The sequence below is a fragment of the Mesocricetus auratus genome, unplaced genomic scaffold (assembly GCF_017639785.1).
Source record: "Mesocricetus auratus isolate SY011 unplaced genomic scaffold, BCM_Maur_2.0 Super-Scaffold_100062, whole genome shotgun sequence".
Taxonomy (NCBI): Eukaryota; Metazoa; Chordata; class Mammalia; order Rodentia; family Cricetidae; genus Mesocricetus; species Mesocricetus auratus.
In genome coordinates this window covers 1,726,657-1,747,340 of record NW_024429234.1, presented here as the reverse complement: position 1 = coordinate 1,747,340, position 20,684 = coordinate 1,726,657, and the positions used below count along the sequence as shown (strand labels likewise).

General features: G+C 42.7%; 1 protein-coding gene across 5 annotated transcripts in view; it reads left to right on the top strand.

Moving 5' to 3' along the window:
- Ctcf (CCCTC-binding factor) overlaps window positions 1-17,211 on the top strand; it is a 45,988-nt gene extending 28,777 nt beyond the window's left edge. For 2 of the 5 annotated variants that reach the window (XM_013117910.3, XM_005076295.4), the window contains 8 exons: window positions 240-373; window positions 3,565-3,685; window positions 4,880-5,029; window positions 8,509-8,669; window positions 9,713-9,895; window positions 10,500-10,635; window positions 13,680-13,856; window positions 15,722-17,211. In XM_013117910.3, the coding sequence (XP_012973364.1) occupies window positions 240-373; window positions 3,565-3,685; window positions 4,880-5,029; window positions 8,509-8,669; window positions 9,713-9,895; window positions 10,500-10,635; window positions 13,680-13,856; window positions 15,722-15,906 (1,247 nt within the window). In that variant the 3' untranslated portion in view covers window positions 15,907-17,211. The remainder of the gene's footprint in view (window positions 1-239; window positions 374-3,564; window positions 3,686-4,879; window positions 5,030-8,508; window positions 8,670-9,712; window positions 9,896-10,499; window positions 10,636-13,679; window positions 13,857-15,721) is intronic. The other 3 variants (XM_040736646.1, XM_013117911.3, XM_005076296.4) reach the window with 3 other exon arrangements.
- Window positions 17,212-20,684: the final 3,473 nt, after the last annotated feature.

Sequence of the window (20,684 nt, the reverse complement as noted above, 5' to 3'; positions counted from 1 at the left end):
TGCTGGGATTGAAGGCATGCACCATTTTTGGCTAAGAGGAATTTTTCTATTCAGCAAATACCATAAACTGAAATTTAGCATGTGTTCTCACATGTTACAGGCTAATGTTAAAATTTCATTCAGGCCTTCCTGTAGCTTGTACAGCTACTTTCAGCTTATGCAACAGCTTTGAGTCACATTGAACCCTGTCATTTACTGTGCCCTTAATTCTTCATCCTGTTATCCCCTCCTTCCTTTAGGTACTCGTCCTCACAAGTGCCCAGACTGCGACATGGCCTTTGTGACCAGTGGAGAACTGGTGCGGCATCGTCGTTATAAACACACCCATGAGAAGCCATTTAAGTGTTCCATGTGTGACTATGCCAGTGTAGAGGTAAGTGTCTATTCTTTTCAGAGTTTTCTTAGACTTTTTGTGTGTGTGCATACTTAAGAACACCAATTTCAGGGCTAGGTAAGCTAGTATACTTCTGTATTTGAGCACTTGGAAGTCACAGGCAGGTAGATCTCTGTGAGTTCAAGGCCAGCCTGATCTACAGAGCGAGAACCAGGACAACCAGGGTTATAGAGAGAGCCTGTCTCAGAAAACAAAAAATTCCATATATTAGTACAAGAAAATGCTCCTATACATTGAAGAAATAACTACTCATCTCACTTAAAAATGGAAGATTTGGTGTATATCCCTTTAATTCTGGCATTGAATAGGCTGAGGATTGTGAGTTTGATGTTACTTGGACTGTGTGTTGAGTTTGAAGCCTACTGTTTTAATAATTGCAATGGTGGAAGGTTTGGGGTTGGAGCTATAGATCAGTGGTACAGTGCTTGCCAAGCTGCAGCGTTTATGAGGCTCTGAATTTGATTCCCATCACTTTGAGAAAAAAGGAAGGTAGGAACAGTTATTGATTTCATTATTTGAGTCTACTACCCAAACTTGATAAGGATGCTACCAAAATGGGGGGGGCACAACCAAATCAAATATATTGAAAAAAAATAAGTGGTTGTTAAGTATATCCAAAACAAGACTAGTTCAGCAGTGTGTATTTCTTTATAGGTAGCTGGAAGAGGGACAATACAATTGTCATCACTGTGTGAAGTCCTAACAAGACTAGGGAAAAGCTAGAGTAAATCCATGTTAATTAACCTTGAATCACTGAAGTGATCCATCATGCCTGTAATCACAGCACTCAGGAGGCTGAGACAGGTAGATTGCTGCAAGTTTTAAGGTAGTCTTGGGTATAGGTTGGGACCCTGCCTTTAAAAAATCTAGGATCTTTATTACAGCTTATTGAAGAAAAGTATATTATGTGTAAGTATATTATAAATATGTAAGTATATTATAGGAAGACAAAATTACTTTTTTTTTTTTTTTTTTTTTTTTTTTGGCCTGTAACTCAAGAGAATCTGCCTGCCCCTGCCTCCTGAGTGTTGGGATTAAAGGCCTAATCCTCCACACCCAACTGTTTTGTCTTGGTTTGTTTTTCTTTCTTTCTTTTTTTTTTAATCATTACTGGGAGTCGGGCATTCCTGCCACTCCATGAGTGTGAAGATCAAAGGAGAACTTCCAGGAATCAATTTTTTCCTTCAACCATATGGATCTTGAGGGTAAAACTCAGGTCACCAACAAGTGCACTTACCCACTGGATCATTTTGCCAATCCCTCAAAACATCATTTCTTAGGAAATTTTTTAAAAGCCTTACAGAATATCAAGTAGTATTAACTGAAGACCTTAGAATAGGAAGAATTCAGTGGAGAGAGACCAGATGTAAAAGAAGTATACAAAAATAAAAAATTTTGTGCATGAACCAGTGGTTGAAGCCAGTTCCTTAGGCAAGAACTTGACCACTGAGCTGTATCTCCAGTCTTCAAATGTCTTGTACTAGTGTACAAGTTGTGTATCCCTTATCAGTGATACATCCCCCCACCCCCACCCACCCATGGAAGGGGATAAGATTTATTTTTTTTTAACTGTGTGTGTGTGATTTGGTACACAGAAGTGCAGGTGCCTGCTGGGGCCAGAAGAAGTCAGGATCCCTTGTAGCTAGAGTTGCGTGCAGAGTGTTGGTTGTGAGTTGCTATGAGCCTAGTATAGGTCCTTAGAAGGGTGGTGTACACTCTTAACCACTGAGCCATCTCTCCAGTCCCTTCCCCTTGTTTTGGAGTTTAGAATATTTGCCTAAATGTACTGACATCTTGACAAAGGGACTCAAGTCTAAGCATAAGATTGTGCACACAAACTGAAGGTAATTTTATGTAGTTACTTACAGTGTACCTGTGTTTTTACTGGGGCCCATCACATGAGATCAGTGTTGAATTTGCTAATTGCCGCTTGTCAGTTCTTAATTTGGGCGACTTGGCTCAATGGTGGAGTACCAGGCCCTGTGTTCAGTCCCTAGCAGGGTTAAAAAGAGAAATAATAATAGTTTTAGACCTCTGAACATTTTTTTAGTTTATTTTCAATTGGAAATAGACAACCTATGCTAGGAATAGTAAGAACTGTGAAACTTTGAGGAGCTTCTAACTCTGGCAGTGGTGAAATGACTTAAGCTAAGTAACAGTAAGAAACTGTTTCTGTGATATCTTTAGAAAAGGTTACAATTTTTTCCAAAGGGCATGAATAAATGAAGATTCAATTTGACTCCAAAGTCATGTGAGTGACAAGAAAAATGTGAAATTTAGTGAGGGATGTGTGCTGTTGGATATTGTGAGAGTGTGTGTAATCAGGTGAGGGTTAGAGCATCACCTAGCATTGTAAGAAGCGTGTATGGCAGCTAGAGGTGCAGACAGAGATGAAGCAGTTCTGCTGAGACAGTTACTTGACCTCTGAGCAGATGTGAAAATTTAATGTGTAATTCTCATGGGTGTGGGAGGATTTTTTCTTAAAATCAGAAAACTTTTTCTGTAAAATTCAGATAGACATTAATAAAAATGCTCGAAGTGCTTCTTAGAGTCAAATTTGAAACTCATAGTTTGATACAGGGTTTACCCAGAGACAGAAAGCCTGGCCAGTGGCAAGGAAGAGAAGTGAAAGACTACTCTTAGATCTCAGGCTGTTTAGGAAATACTATTATACTAATGAGAGATCAGAGGGTAGGGGAATTAAAAACATGAACTTGGAGTTGAGTTTTGTGGAAAGTAATATAAAAATAGGCATGGATTACTTATTAAATTATTGTGGAAAGTTTCAAACATAGAAATAAAAAGAAGGGCTGAAGATGTGGCTCAGTGATAGATCTAATACAAGTCCCTGTGTTCAATCTTCAGGACCACCACCACCACATGGAAAAAATGATTATGAAGTAAAGACTATAGTATACCATGTATACCTTATATCCCAACTCAATTATGAGTGAAGACAGTTTTTTGCCTGATCTGTGTCCTACCCGTTTATCCCCTTCTAGTTGGATTGTAATATTGCTGAAATACAGCAAAGGCTGCAATGAAGAAACACTATCTTTTAGAGCTTTCTAAGTCCCAAAACTAACATTTTTGTGCCTAAACCATATAGAGTTCATATTACAGTCCATGTTAACAGAAGTATAAGAGGTTCGGTTGCTTTCATGTTTCAGGTCAGCAAATTAAAACGACACATTCGCTCTCATACTGGAGAGCGCCCGTTCCAGTGCAGTTTGTGCAGTTATGCCAGCAGGGACACATACAAGCTGAAAAGGCATATGAGAACCCATTCAGGTAGGACTTCTCCCCTCCTGGTACTAATGAGCTGCTCTTCAGTGAATCTTGTAAATTGCTACATGCACCCAGGGCGTAATTGAATGGAAGGAAGGCTGTTAAGAAAAGCTCTGGTGCCTGGGCGTTGGTGGCTCACGCCTTTAATCCCAGCAGCACTTGGGAGCAGAGGCAGGTGGATCTCTGAGTTCTAGGCCAGCCTGGTCTACAGAGTGAGTGCATTCTAGGACAGCTAGGATTGTTACACAGAGAAACTCTCAAAAATACCAAAAATAGCCAGGCGGTGGTGGTGCACACATTTAATCCCAGCACTCGGGAGGCAGACAGAGGCAAGCAGATCTCTGTGAGTTCGAGGCCAGACTGGTCTACAAAGCTAGTTTAAGGACAGCCATGGCTACACAGAGATCCAGAGATCCTTTCTGGAAAATTATAAAAAAAAAAAAAACACTCAAAAAGAAAAGCTCTGTTTTATCCTTTGAAAGATGGTTCTGAAAATACACTGGAGAACAGTTTTGTTCAATTTGTGTCTTTTTATAACTGAAAGTGGTTCTTTTAATGAAGATATCAAATGAAATTAAAATCTGGTATTTATTTTTAAACATAGAAGCTGGATATGGTGGCATACACTTTTAATCCTAGCAAAGGCAGGCAGATACCTATCTGAGTTTGGGGCCAGCTTGGTCTACATGGCAAATTCCAGACTAGTCAGGACTCCATAGTGGGTCCTTGTCTCAAAAAGTAAAATAGTCTGGATAGATTATCTAACATAATTGACTCTGTCTGAATTGAGTGCTATCGTTTTGTAAACAAAGTCTTGTGCTAAGTATGGTAGCACAAGTCTTCACATTCAGGGGCTGGGGTGAGAGGATCTCTAGTGCAGACAGTCCTAGACTGTAAGACAAGACCCTGCTTCTAGAAATGTATAATTCTAGTCTCTCTGAGGTGAGCTTTGCCATAAGAACTGTGATCCTAAATGGAAGGCTATATATATGTGTAGAGAGCTGAGCAGAACAAAGAGTTAGGGTTTGTTTGCTAATTCTGAAGATAGCATGAGCTGAACAGTTAGACCTTACTTACCTGAAGTAAGGGTTAGATTCTGTGTGGCCTAACATATGTATCTGCCACTCAGCTAGCTACTCACCACCTAAGTCAGAGTATTTATTCATTTAATTTGTTCATTCTGTATTTCCTTTTAAGGGGAAAAACCTTATGAATGTTATATTTGTCATGCTCGGTTTACCCAGAGTGGTACCATGAAGATGCACATTTTACAGAAGCACACAGAAAATGTGGCCAAATTTCATTGTCCCCACTGTGACACTGTCATAGCCCGAAAAAGTGATTTGGGTAAGTAGATTTACTAGAGGCAAATAAAGAATTAATGAAAATAAAAGCATAAATTCTTCACCTTAAACTCAAATTTTTGTGTATGTGAACGGCTTACCAATTGGTGAAAGCCATTGCTTAGCTGCCCCTCCCCCCCATATCTTCTCTATTGGAGTCAAACTACGAGATAATATATCCTGAATATAGATTATACATAAGTTAAATGGGAACCAGTACACCTATAATAGTAGCTTTCATCTTCTAAATGTTCAGAAAGTAACATGTTTCAGATTAAGATCAGTTTCCATAAGTTTAAAAAAAAAAGAGTATTTGTACATTCTGACAATAATTTTATTGGTCTGGTGGTAACTATTCTTGTATATAGATAAGCTAGAAGTACATACAGGGAAAATTCATCTGTAGGAATTTTACTGTAACCAGGCTTACACATAGGATCATCTTGAGTTCTCTTTTAATCTTTCTTATTAAGAAGTGTAGAAGCCAGGAGTAGTAAGTGCCAGTAATATGTGGGAGGTTGAAGCAGAAGAATCAGAAGTTGATGGCCATCCTGGGTTACATGAGCCTCTGTCTCAGAGACAGAAGACAATAGATGACTTAGTGACATATTCCTGTGGTCCCCAGAAGTCTGAAGCAGAAGATTTATACTTTTTTTTTTAAGTGTTGAATGTCAAAGCCAGGGCCTCACACATGCTAGTCGTCAAGCACTCTACCACTAAGCTATACTCTTAGAAATGTTTTTTATATTTGCTTATATTTTTGTGGTTTAGATTTTCCTGTTTATATTTGATCGGTTTATAATATGAAGTAATTGAGATGTATCTTACTCTAGTGTTAGTACAGTGGTGAGCCTAAAACTCACAGAGGTGTGTCAGAGGTCCTTGAGTTTTCTCAGGTTGTTTTTGTTTTGATCTTTAGGGGTTGTTGTATTTTGTTGGTGGTACTGAGAATTGAATCCAAACAAATCTCATGGGAGTAATGGAAAGAGTAATAGAGCAGGTCCTATTCCAGGCTTTGTGAGCCCAAAGATGAGTGTGTGAAGTATAATGGTGTTTCTCTCCCCTACCTTCCATGCTGGGGATTGAACACAGTCAACAGAATTGGCCCTCTGTTTTAGGGGGTTTTTCATTTGTTTTTTAAGGTGAGACTAGTAATGTTTTGGATAATGACCTTGAATACCATATATTCATAATCTTACTCTGATCTGTCATACTCCTGAGCAGGTGCTCTTTTAGGGCTGTTCCCATTCCTCCTTAGTAAATTCATTCCTTTGTGCCACAGATCTTTTGACTGTGTTCTGTAGGAGGCAACCTGCTACAGTAGAGTTGGACAAGTCTTTTCGTTTCTTTCAACTACTAATCTTCCTGTTTCTTTTAAGATATGAAGGCAACCGGGTGAAATTTCCTGTTATAAAACCAGCTATAACCTCATTGTATCTACAGTCAACCTCTCCTTTCCTGTCTGCCGTTAGGAGTTAGTGTGGCTTAACCTATGCCTTGTCCCTTCACCCTCACCCCCACCCCCACTTTCCTTTTACTTAAGTATTTTCATTATTACTATGTTTACCTTCACACTCATATCCTTGATTTTTCTTTTCAATTTGGGGTACTTGTTTCTCTCCTGTCCTCAGACTATTTTGAATAAGGCCTGATGATATAAATCAGACATCTTAATTGCTCAAGAGGCTGAGGCAAGAAGATAACAATTTCAAGGCCTGCTTGGGCCTCAGTGAGTTCAAGGCCAGTGTGGGCAATGTAGTGAGACCCTGTCTCAAAAAGTTTTTTTAAAAAAAGGAAGATGGGGTGATGGAGAGATGGCTCAGAGGATAAGAGCACTGACTGCTCTTCCAGAGGTCCTGAGTTCAATTACCAGCAACCACATGGTGGCTCACAACCATCTGTAATTCAATCTGGTGCCCTCTTTTGGCCTGCAGGCAGAAAAGTGTATGTGATAAATAAATAAATCTTAAAAAAATAGGTTAAACAAAACGAAAAAAAGAAAGAAAAAAAAGGAAGCTGGTGCTAAAGCCAGTGGTAAAATGTTTGCTTGGCATGTGTGGTTCCCTGAGTTCAGGCTTCAATAATGCCACAACCCTAGCTGTCCTGGAACTAGCTCTGCATAAAAACATTTTAAAAGTGGAAAAATGTGTTTTTCCAAATGTATCACCGCCACACTCTACATATATACACACACCCTCCCACATCCCTAGGGTTAAATCCAGGACATCTTGTGCAATAAGTAAATGTTTCTCAGCGAGTTAGCCTAATCCTAGGTTTAACTCATTTCGCCCTGGTTAACCCTAATCAACAGTTATATCCCTTCTATTTTTTCCTGACCTATCTTTAGTATCCCTTTCTTGTGCATTCTATACCTTCATTCCAGTTAAAGTAGCTTGCTAAGGTCAGTAACCCACATGTGCAATGTAGTAAACATCTACTCCTCATTTTGGTTACTTCCCCAACAGTATCCCCAACAAACAAACAGTATGCTGCACATTAAAGCACTTTTCTTCCCTTGGCCTCTATGATTTAAGTCTATTGGATTTCTTTGATACTCGTGCCCCCCTCCATATTTTTTTACTGTTTCTCACCTTCTCTGTGGCCTTAATTCTTAGATTTAAAGCCTAATCCAGACTGGGCATGGAGGTGCAGGCCTTTAATCCCAGCACTCCAGAGATGGGTAGGCTGTGATACCTCTGTGAGCTCTGAGTTCAGGCCAGCCTTGCCTACATAGCAAGCTCCAGGACAGGTAGGAGTCATAGAGACCCTGTCTCAAAAAAGAAACAAGCCAGGCTGTGGTGTCACACAGACCTTTAATTGCAATATTCAGGAGGCAGAGGCAGGCCTTGCCTTATAGAGCTAGTTCCAGGATAGCTAGGACTGTCACACAGAGAAAGACTGTCTTGAAAGAAAGAAGGCTGACCATGCTAGTTCTTACTTATTCTTTCCCCTTGGGCCTAGTGACCTCGTCAGTTCCCTTGGTTCCACTCCAGTTCTAGTACCAGACTGTCCTGTTCTGTCCTCATCCCTGTTTTAATGTGACTGTTTCAAATTCAGTGTAGGTCTAAAATGATGTACACTTCCCTGCCAGAACAGATACATAGCTTAGTCTCAAACCCTTTCCACCATTTCTCATCTCAGTAAGTGACTGTGCCAGTGGGTGTGTCATCCGAAGCATCCACTTTTCCCTTCTTCACTTTACCTCACATTTAGTCAGTTAACTCCTATTGATCTTACTTCCTGGCCTCCCTGTCTAATACCCTTTTTGTTCTGGTCTCTCTCTCCACCTGTTATTGGTGGATTGCAGATAGGGAAGGGAGATAGGGACCGAGCCCAGGGTCTCACGCCTGCTATGCAAGTATTTTACTTCTGATCTCATGTTCTTAGGCTGTGGAGCAAGTTTTTCTTAAATAAAATATTAACTCATTGAAATACTAATTTGTGTTTGTACAAGTTCATCTTGGCTTTATATTTCATTTACAGGTGTCCACTTGCGAAAGCAGCATTCCTATATTGAGCAAGGCAAAAAATGTCGCTACTGTGATGCTGTGTTTCATGAGCGCTATGCTCTCATCCAGCATCAAAAATCACATAAAAACGAGAAGCGCTTCAAGTGTGACCAGTGTGATTATGCTTGTAGACAGGTAGGTGCTATCTCAGTTAGATAGAAAGAAAGCCATTGACACTCTGTCCATGTCCGGTATTATCAAAGGGCTTTCATACCTAGGAAGCTACTTATGGGCTTTGTTGTTATTGGGTGGTTTCTAGGAGGATGCATTGTTTTGTATTTTATTGGTTGGTTTGTTTTTTCAAGACAGGCTTTCTCTGTGTCCTGGAACTTGCTTTGTAGACCAAGCTGGCCTCGAATTCACAGAAATGCCTGCCTCTGCCTCCTGGGTGCTGGGATTAAAGCCCTTCCTGCAGATCGGTATAAGGAATACTACCAAAATCAAAGATGCTACTCTTTGTCAGTTAGTTGAATCTGTGTCTCCATTTAATGCGCTTTCCATCTCAGTTGATATCTTAAGGCACAGCACTAGCTTCTTTTTTGAAGAGGAGGGTATGTGGCTAAGTTGCTAATAATATCCTCAATATTGTAAAATATTTAAAATTTTTGTGTAGGTACTTTTTGCTGGGTGTGGTGGCACTCCTCAGCACTTGGGAGAGTCAGGAGACAGTTAAAGTCATTTTTCACTGCATTGTGAATTAGAGTCCAGCCTGGATTACCTAAGACCATGTCTGGAAAAAAAAACAAACCAAAAATCTCCATGGTTGCTGGGCGGTGGTGGCGCACACCTTTAATCCCAGCACTCGGGAAGCAGAGGTAGGCGGATCTCTGTGAGTTCGAGGCCAGGCTGGACCGACAGCCTCCAAAACAATACAGAGAAACCCTGTCTCGCAAAACCAAAAAAAAAAAAAAAAAAAAAAACTCCATGGTTGTTAATTCTTAAGATTTGAGAAGGAAAAGAAATCTAGCCATGAGATGACTCTTCAAGGAGAGTTAGAAAAGCAGCCAAACAGGGATAAGCAGGGTTTAGGGGAGCACTTCTGCATCCCTATGAACATGCTGTCACCATTATGACAAATGGTGTTAACTCCTTGAAGATGAAAGGTATACGTGCATAGCAGCTGGAGTAGCAGCTCTGTGACCATCTGAGGCCTTTCTGACAAGTAGTTCTGTTTTCAGGAGAGGCACATGATCATGCACAAGCGCACTCACACGGGCGAGAAGCCTTATGCCTGCAGCCACTGCGACAAGACCTTCCGCCAGAAACAGCTCCTTGACATGCACTTCAAGCGTTATCATGACCCCAACTTTGTCCCTGCAGCCTTTGTCTGTTCCAAGTGTGGGAAAACATTCACACGCCGGGTAAGGATCAGTTTTCCCATTGTGGTTCTTAATAACACATTCTTGATCTCCCATTGCACAATGCAGTTTTTCCCACTGTAGTAATAAATGTAGAGATGCTTTGCCATTTGGTAAGAGTTATTCATCCCTATCCCAAGCTCTTCTGCCTTCTATTGATAGGAACTGCAATATGTTTGAGTAGGCTGATGATTAAAAGGCCTTTGCTTGAATAGATTGAAATCTGCATTCCATTTTATCCCTAGCTAGTTTGAGTCTCTTTTCTGTGTTGTTTAGCCAAGTAAGAACTGGGCAGCTATCCTGACAGCCCCCCTCCCCCACCAGTGACTATAAGCACTAAACCACTAAGTGTTCTCCTACCCTCCAGGGGCCCAGTCTTATCTTCTGACAGATGCTTCCTTCACTCCCTTCTTCTCTCAGTCTCTTTTCCCTTCGCTCTTTGCTCCAGATGCTGTCCCATCTCCCCTCAATGGGGTGGGAGGAATATGTTCAGTATAGTTAGCAGACCTTTGGGGCTTTATGGATTCCTTAAAGTTTGTTTTTATTTAATTTAAGTTCCAGCCTGAACTTTTAGTAGTGTGAAAACAAGGTTTGTTCTTTTTGTCAGAATACAATGGCAAGACATGCTGATAATTGTGCTGGTCCAGATGGTGTAGAAGGAGAAAATGGAGGAGAGACTAAAAAGAGCAAACGAGGAAGAAAAAGAAAGATGCGTTCTAAAAAAGAAGACTCCTCTGATAGTGGTAAGTGGATCATTTGTTGATGTGGTTAGAGGTGACACATTTGGAGGCCCAGCTTCCAGAAAAATGTGTGCAGGATATAGAGGCAAGGTCACTCTTCTTTTATGCTTGTAGTCTTTGCAAAGCCAGGGGTTCATTGCCAGCCTCACTTCATAGCAAGTTCAAGGCTAGCCCTGGCATTAAGGAACATCAGGCGCACAGGAGGCAGAGGCAGGCGGATCTCTGTGAATTCAAGGCCAACCTAGTCTACAGAGCAAGTTCCAGGACAGGCTCCAAAACAATACAGAGAAACCCTTTCCTAAAAAAAAAAAAGGAACATCAGATAACCCCCAGAAGTTACAAGTGTTCACAGTGACTATGAGCAGATAGCTCTGTAGATTGCTGTCCCTTGCCTTTTTCCTGCTACTGTTCTGTTCCTGTTCTGTCTCTGAAGAAATTATTGATGGCCCCTAATAGATTCCTGCAGTTCTTCCTTGGTCTAGTATTACTTGTTTCTCGGGGTCTTAAGGTAGTGTCTCTTTTCTTTCTTCCTGAATGTTGGAGTCAATCTACATTCCATCCTACTGCAAGCTAAGGCCACTCAGTTCTGTCAACCATCTGCAGAGATTGACCTGCATATTCTGTTACTTTTAGGAATTTTCCAGGCCGGGCATTGGTGGCACACACTTTTACAGAGGCAGGTAGATCTCTGTGAGTTCGAGGCCTGCCTGTTCTACAGAGAGAATGCCAGAATAGGCTCCAAAGCTACACAAAGAAACCCTGTCTTGAAAAACCAAGATGAAAAAAGAAAAGAAAAAGAAAAAAAATAATTTTCTGAACTTTCTTGAAGTCAGAAGGCCTTTTTGGGGGGGGAGGGGATGAAACAGGTTTTCTCTGTGTGTAGCCTTGGCTGTCCTAGAATTCTGTAGATTAGCCTGAACTTGAACTCACAGAGATTCCCTTGCCTCTGCCTCCCGAGTGCTGGGATTAAAGGCGTGTGCCACAGCTCAGTGCCAGAAAGCCTTTTGAGCAGTGTGCATGGACACGTGAAGCTGTGTGTGCACATGCAGGTATGTGTGCGTGTCTTTGGGGGCTCATGGAATGCCCCAGGGGTACTGTCTTTTCTCTAGTGCTAGGATTACTTGATACATACCACCACTCCAGGCTCTTTTAGTGTTTAATCTTTTTATGTTATGTATATGTGGGGAAATAAGGTATATGACATGAATTCAGATGCCAGTTGAAGCCAGAATCGTTAAATCATCTGGAGTTGGAGTTAACTGGTGGTTGAGAACCACCAGATGTGGGTGCTACGAACTGAATTCTGCAAAAGCAGGAAGTGCCCTTAACCACAACCTTTGGGCCAGCCTCTAATGTAATGTGGGTGGTGATAATTAAACTCTCAGGTCCTCATGTTTGCATGCCAAACACTTTACTAGCTGAGCTATCTCCCTAGCTCCAAATAACACCTCTTAACTAGTGAAGCCTAGTAAAAGGGACTTTTTATATTCTAATGAACAATATACATACGGGCTGTGTTTATATAAACTAGCCCAGGTGGTCTCAAACTCTCAGTTCTCTTGCCTAGGTTTCTTGATACTGACTTGCATAGATACATCACCATATGCATCTGTCTCATTCTTTAATTCTCAAACCACTGTTAAATGGTTCTTGAGGTACTGTAGATACTACTCAAGGAAATGGAGGGCAGCTGTCTGTTTAGTCAGTACATCGAATAAGATCTGAGACTTCAAAGCCTTATCTGACTCCTTATCTGTATTGTATTCTCTTTAATAATCCACTCCTTTAATTTAATAGTTTCAAAGGCTGGGGATATAGCTTGGTTGGTAGTACTTGATGAACATGACAAAGCCCTGAGTTCAGCCAGGCGTTGGTGGTGCACGCCTTTAATCCTGGTGCTCAGGAGGCAGAGGCAGGTGGATCTCTAAGTTCAAGGCCAGCCTGGTCTACAGAGTGAGTTCCAGGACAGCCTCCAAAGCAATACAGAGAAACCCTGTCTGGAAAAACCAAACAAACAAGAAAAAAAAAAAAAAAAAAAAACAAGTCCCTGGATTCAGTCACCATCACTGCAATAAAGTAAGAATCATGGCTCCCACCTGTAATTGTAAGAGAGGCAAGAGGAACAGAAGACAGTCCCATAACAACTCTTGAAACTTATCCTAAGAAATGAGAGACTTGTATCAATAGTTTTGTATTTCCTTCTCAAATAGCTGGGTGTCTACCCACACATACTGTCCAGTCAGAGACGAGTATCTCCAGTCCCTGCTTCAACTTCAGCCCAGTCTCCTGATTTACCCTGTATAATAAGAGCAATATTTGTTTTATTTGCTCAAGCACTGTTTTTGTAGTATGTTACATAACTGGTAAAAGATGAAAATGGTTCTATGGTTTGAAGCTCAGAGGTTTTTTGGGGGGGTTGGTTTTTGTTTTACCATTTTTCGAGACGGTTTCTTTGTGTAACCCTGGCTGTCCTGGAACTCGCTACATAGACAAAGCTGGCCTAGAACTCAAGAGATCTGTCTTCCTCTTCCTCTGAGTGCTGGAATTATGCCACCACACCTGGCATAAAGTATTCTTTTTTTGGGGGGGGGCGTTCGAGGCAGTGTTTCTCTGTGACTTTGGAGCCTGTCCAGGCTGGCCTTGAAATCAGAGATCCGCCTGTCTCTGCGTCCCAAGTGCTGGGATTAAAGGCATGGGCCACCACCACCTGGCTTAAACTCAGTATTATACTAAACCTAAAAGGGAAAAGTAATGGGCAGCCAATGTGAAATGTCAAAGTAATACATAGTTGAAGTATATAATTTCAATACTCTGCACAGTACCAATTGACCTTATCAGTGCTGATAGGAAAATTCTGGTAAAGGCCCTTTTGTTTTTGGTTGGGGGCGTGGATACAGGGTCTCTTTATATAGCCATGGTTGGCCTTGAACTCAGAATCCGCCTGCCTCTGCCTCCCAAGTGCTGGAAGTATAGACTGTTCAGGACATTTGTCTGCTGTGTCTCTCACCACTCTGCTTGACCCGCCACCTGTGCTTTGATTTCTTGAGAAGAAAATGCTGAGCCAGATCTGGATGACAATGAGGAGGAGGAGGAGCCTGCGGTAGAAATTGAACCTGAGCCAGAGCCCCAGCCTCAGCCTCAGCCTGTGGCCCCAGCCCCACCACCTGCCAAGAAGAGGAGAGGACGACCTCCTGGAAGAACCAACCAGCCCAAACAGAGCCAGCGTAAGTTACCTGCCTTGACTCAGTAGTCATCTTCTCCCTCATTTGAGGAAGCCAGACGGGTCTGTTTTCTTGTGAAGATGGGAACTAAGCCGTGAAAACAAGTGAAGGTCACATTGGCAACAGACTCTGAGGAAGCGCCTTTTTTTTTTTTTTAAGGAAGTTTTCTCTAAAAGCCTGTTACATTCCTGCAGAAAAAGTTCAGAGTAGGCCGGGTAGTGGTGCACACACCTTTAACCCCAGCACTTGGGAGTGCAAAGTAGAAGGACGCTGATGTCTGAGGTGCACTGTTGATGTGGGAGGGCTTGGAGAACAGCCAGTCATGTGGCCTGCAGAGTTGATGCGGTTGTGGATTAAAGGGAGCCAGATTTCAAGGGATAGGATAAGGTGAGTGGACTGAGAGAGCCCATCTAGACAGAGAGGATTCTGGCCCACCCGCAGTCTCACACCTGGGGGACTGGGGCTGGCCTGGGCTACATGGGGAGGAGGGGAAGGGAAAGAGAAAAGAAAAACTGAAGGGTAAGGGCTGGCCCAGAGGTGTGTTCTCTTTCAGCCATACTGCCCAGGTAGCACCAGGCGCTTACCCTCTATTCACTTAGGTTTTTATATCTTTTCCTCTCTTTAATCTATTAAATGCTCTCCCTGAGCCCCATGTTTAGATGTCCATCACAAAAAAGGAAGTTAACTTTAGATCTAGAACCAGGCCCCCCATCTCACCTACATACACTCCATCAGGAGCACTACAGAATCAGAAATGTCAGCTACATCATACACGGAAGTATTCCTAGTCATGTAATGGTGAGGTTGAATTTTATTCCCCTGCCTCATTACTATTGAAAGACCTTGGCATCAAAGCGCCGGGCACTGAACCGAACCCTCTGCCCAAGAACCGGGGCCAGACCACTGGCTGCAAATGCAAGAGGTGATTTGTTGAGTACACAGGCGCCTGCGGATGCTACTGCAACTCAGGTGCAGAGCATACCGGGCTTGCAGGGAGCATAATATTTACAGAGTTTTAATGGTTACATAAGTATCAGCATAGTATAGTAACAGGCATTTTATTGGCTCATCTTGGGGGCAGGGGTAGTTCCCATGGACTAAGTTTCCTGGTATTACCTCATGAAAGACCCCGGCACGCTTCAGCATTTATTATCCGGGTCCCATGACTACTATGGTGATCATAGACACAACTAGGGGCAGGAGTAGTTGCCAAGGACTAGGTGTCCTGGTATTGCCACATAAAAGACCCTAGCACGCTTCAGCAATTATTATCCGGGTCCCATGACTGCTCTGGTGACCACAGATCCTGTTTGACATCCTGCCAACTGGGCGAGCCACCTGGTCTGGGTTTTTTTCATTAGGCAACGGCCTGGCCTTGTTTTTCTTTTCCTAGGGGGTCCTGGGTAGGGGTCTTTCATTATAAACCCTAAATTCACAGTAAACATAAAGGGAAACTAAGTATTTTAACAGTGCAATTTGGAAGCCGGGCGTTGGTGGCGCATGCCTTTAATCCCAGCACTCGGGAGGCAGAGGCAGGCGGATCTCTGTGAGTTCGAGGCCAGCCTGGTCTACAAATTGAGTTCCAGGACAGCCTCCAAAGCCACAGAGAAACCCTGTCCCGAAAAACAAACAAACAAAAAAAAAAAACAGTGCAATTTGGAGGCCTATGTAGGTGGATGTATGACTACTTAACATTAGCAGAGGCTTGCTTGTGGCTTTTTGTTTGTTTGTTTGTTGTTTTTACTTCTGCATCTCTGCTAAGGCTTTCTATGTTGCTGCCACCCCACTCATTTGTCAGTATCTGAAGGGATCCCTGAACTCTCTGGGCTTTAATGTACATTTGTTTTGTTCCTGCTCTTCTTTGTCAGCAACAGCCATCATTCAGGTTGAAGACCAGAATACAGGTGCAATTGAGAACATTATAGTTGAAGTCAAAAAAGAGCCAGATGCTGAGCCTGTGGAAGGGGAAGAGGAGGAGGCTCAAGCAGCCACCACAGATGCTCCCAATGGAGACCTCACGCCTGAGATGATCCTCAGCATGATGGACCGGTGATGATGGGGCCTTGCTCCTCACCAGGACTATTGGGGCTGTGTTTAAACGGCCCACATCTTTATTTTTTTCTCTGTTTTCTTTTGGCTTTGGGAACGGCATAATTTTACACCATTTTACCAAACATACTGAGAACGAAAACTTCAAGGATGATGTTAGAAAAATGTGATTTCTAGAACTTGTTGTTTGATGTTAGCAAATCATGGAATGTTCTACGTCTCTGAGGGTTTACAGTGAAGTGCTGAGGACAGTGTTTATCCTAACTAGTTTTCTTAGATGGAAACAGAGACATTGAGCCCTCTCTCTTGATTTAGTAAACCACTCCAGAATGGCCACGGGTTTCCCAGAGTTCTATGGTCTTCCCAAGAGAGTTTTTAATTGTAAATGCAGACTTGGGAAAGACTTAGACTTTTAACCTGGTTTTTTGCTTTTGCTTTTCCCTGACTCCCTTTGCTCGGAGTCAGCTGCACACCAGTAGGATGGCATGCTACGATCAGTTTCTGTCCTGAATGCTTTGCCTCTTTCTTGGCAAAGTTTCTGGTATGGTCAAGCTTGTAAATAACCTTTTTTTACATTTTAATCTTTTCCATTAATTAAGAGGTTGAAAAGAAGCGCAGTGTAAGAAAACCCAGCATTTTAATTACTTGCAAATTAAGGTAGCACGGACTGGGTGGTGTGTAAATGTTGAATCAGATCTCAATCATGTAGCAGAGGGGCATCAGGCCTGCTGCCTGCTAGTGATGGACACCCAGGTGGAAAGTCATGATTTCCAGCTCATGGAGCCAGCATTTGAACCTTGAACAAATAACTCTCATTTATGATTTCCCATCAACATTTCCTTTGCTCTGTTTGTAGCTGAATGTTATATTTTTAAAATCTCTGTTAAAGCCAGAAGAGTTGATTATGAATGGGTCACAGCAGCCCTGGCAAGCTGGGCCAAAAAATTTCACTAGGTCAGTAATTTAAACTTTGGATCTGGAAAAAAATTATTAATAATAATGTGAAGCAAACCAACTTAAAAAGTGATTCTTGCACATGAATTCTCACATGTTGATATGTGTTTTTTAAAGAGCCTCAGTCTGACTGATTTCAAACACTGTTTTTCTTCTGTGTATTGCTTTTAAGAGAGCCATCAGTTAGCTATCAGACTCTAGGTTGATGCATTTTTGTACTTAGCTGTACTGTGTGATATTTTTCATTATTTTAGGACGCCAACATGAGACCTGTAATAAAATATGTAATGGGGTTGAAAGCTGGGGAGGAGGATCTACTGCTGTACAGCTAATAAATCATAACGGATTAACAGGCGCTCTGTAGACTCCATCTTTTGTGATTCCTGTTTGCTGGGGTCCCTCAGGGCCTGTGCACAGCTTCCTCTGCAACAGACTGTAGATAGATGGTCCTGGTAGACAATAGCATATGAAATGCAGCCTGCTTCAAGTTGTAGTGCCTCCAGGTGTGGAGTAGAGAAGTGCATGGTTACACAGCCTCCTGCTTCCACGATACACCCGAGATGCCTGTAATTTACACAGCAGGCCTGGCCAGAGGGTGCTGTGTCCTTGAGATCTACTTTGGAAGGTTTACAGTCAGTCCTAGTTTCTAGCTAGACAGGGAACAGAGAAACTGAGCTCAACCTGTGAGAGACAAAGAACATTGAAAAGGTAAGACAGGCTGAGGGCAAACTTGGGTGGTGATTCTTAGTCCTTAGCTTCACAAGGGGATTTAGAGACTTACGTTGTAGTGGAAACACACTTTTTTTTTTTAATTGTGCATACAGCCTTTTGTCTGCAGGCCAGCAGAGGGTACCAGATTTCATTCAAGGTGGTTGTGAGCCACCATGTGGTTGCCGGGAATTGAACTCAGGACCTCTGGAAGGACAGTCAGTGCTCTTAACCGCTGAGCCATCTCTCCAGTCCCCATGGAAACACACTTTAACTTCAACTGGGGTGTCGGTGGTGGTGGGGTGTATGTGGGGGAGGGGCTTGTTTCACCAAAAATACTCCTTACTGGATTTCTCCTGTCTCTGTTATTTCATCAAAAGTCTAGTATTGCCGGGCGTTGGTGGCACACGCCTTTAATCCCAGCACTCGGGAGGCAGAGGCAGGCGGATTTCTGTGAGTTCGAGGCCAGCCTGGTCTACAGAGCGAGTTCCAGGACAGCCTCCAAAGCCACAGAGAAACACTGTCTCGAAAAAAAAACAAAAACAAAAAAGTCTAGTGTTTACTGGTTTTCAGATGCTTTTCTGTGAGAAAAAAGGCAAAGGGCAAAATTCATACAGCTTGTAGCTGCTAAGAAAGTCCCTTTTCCAGAACAATCAGTTGTTGATCAACATCATCAGTGTGCCCCCACCCTCTGCTTTAAAGAGTACATCAGTCTTGGCTGGTTTGTTGGGGTCAAGCAGGAAGTGAGGTTCTGATGGAGCTAAAGAATGGTTTTGCACAAATGCATAAGTCCATTAAACCCCTCAACATCAGAAGCTGGTCGTCACCCCTATTCTATGAGAAAACTTAAGCACATTACTGAGCCTACAGTAATCTATTGTCTGAATTGTATTCTTTCCATTCCTGGCCCAGCTTCAGCCCTATCCACCGCTGACCTGTGATGAATGAGCCGTGTGCACTAACTGCTCTCAGCAGCCAGTTTACTTGTTCCTGATGAGCTTCGACATCACCTGTAGAACCTGCCTGAGTGTTCTTGGTCTCAGATTTCTTTGTCACTACTGTACCAACCACAAACAGCTTGGTTACCTCTGCAGATCCTGTTTTTCCCAGTAGTCCCGTCTGTCTCTAGCCCTCGGGGCATAGAACTAACGCTGTTAGTGCTGTGTCTGGCCTTGACCCAGAGCACTTCTGTAGCCCTTTGACAAACACCCCTTATTTTAATCAGAAAAGTCCTAGGGGACACGGATAGGTTTTCTGTTTTTGAAGTCCCATAGTTGCCATGGTAGACTTGGTAGATGGAATACACATCTCTCAGTGAACATCGGAGCCTGGCGCCTGACACACCACTGTAATGCCAGCACTTGGGAGAAGCTGGCCCTGTGCTCACAAGCAATTCTGGCACTCAGGAAGTGAAGCAGGATTGCCACAAGTTTAAGGCCAGCTTGGACTACAGGGAATGCAAGACCCTTTATCAACAAAAAGGGAGCTGGAGAAATGGTTCAGTGGTTTCTTGCTTGCTGCTCTTGTAGAGGACCAGAATTTGGTTCTAACACCCACTGCAGGCAGGGCACAATTACCTCTAACTCCGGGTGATCTGATGCTGAACCAAGTTCTGAGACTATCTCAGGTGTCCCTCAATAGCTTCCAAAAGACTAGTGAGGCTGTCAAAATTCATTCACTTCGCCTTCCAAAACCCACATGCCATAATGTGCATAGGACTAAATTCTATCACCCTATGAGCTATTTGTGAATTCCAGATGGCCTTAAAGTCTTCCATCTCAGTCTCGGGCTGAGAGGCATCAGAACGTCTTGGTCTGTCTACATCTGCTCGCTCCCTGTCAGCCTTTAGTTGTCCTACCATGTACCTCTTAAATGGCTGTGTTGTTCCCCAAGTTGTTTCTCCATTTCTGCTTCCCATCTTGTCCTATGATTTGATGAAAATTGGCAAACGCATTAAGAGGCTTGTTCTCATCACAGTACAGGGACTTGGACTCGGGTTTCACATAGGCAAAGCAAATGCTCCTGGCACTTAGCCATTTTATTTTGAAGAGACAGGGTCTCTGTGTTGTTCAGGTTGTTCAGAAAGTTGTGTGGATTCAGAATGACTGAGACTTGGTTAAGTGGGTCCTTTCTAGAGGCTATGCCTAGTCTCAACCCCAAGTCTGGGAAGGGTAGGTAGAGATGGGAAAAAAGCTGAAGAAGAGCTTACCTAATTCATAGTCTTCGACTTTCCAGGACATTCCATTTCTCTCTAGCTGAACCACGAGAAGGACAGTTAGAAGTGGGATTTAATAGAAGTCTCGGGACACAGTTTTCAATCTATGAACCATGAAGTCTAGTCCCTGGACTTTTGTACAATAGTATGCTTCTGGCTAGCATACTCTGACAGACTTTGTTTTGTTTTTGGAGATAGGGTTTCTCTGTGTAGCCCTTGAACTCACTCTGTAGATCAGGCTGGCCTAGAACTCACACCCATCCTCCTGCCTCTGTCTCCTGAGTGTTGGGATTAAAGGTGTGCACCACCACACCTGGATGATCTCCAGCTCTAGCTTCCTTCTCAAAGGAATTCTCCCTAAACTTAAACGTAGACAACATGAGGACACAAATGTAGTGTATTTGGCATTTGCTCATGAGTCACTCCTACATTCCCTAAAGTTCCGGCCATAATTAACAACAGCTGTCTTCCAAGAGCCCCAATCCCGAGTGGTGATAGTGTATGTCTTTAACCCCAGCACTCAGGAGTCAGAAGCAGGCAAATCTCTGAATTCAAGCCCAGCCTGGTCTACAGAATGAGTGAGCTGTGGAATGACCAGGGCTGTTACAGGGAAACCCTGTCTCAGAAAAAAGAAAAGAAAAAAGAAACCCAAAATAATAATAGTAATAATCCCCAATCTAATGAAAGGAAACTGCTACAAAGGAATACTATGGCTTTTGTTTGTTGTTTGAGCTTTTTTTTTTTCTAGACAGAGTTTCACTATGTAGCCCTGGCTGTCCTAGAACTCACTCTGTAGACCAGGCTTGCCTCGAATTCAAGAGTCTGCCTCCTGAGTGCTGGTATTAAGAGCATGAGCCACCACCGCTGGGTTTTTGGGTTTTGTTTGTTTTGTTTGTTTGTTGAGA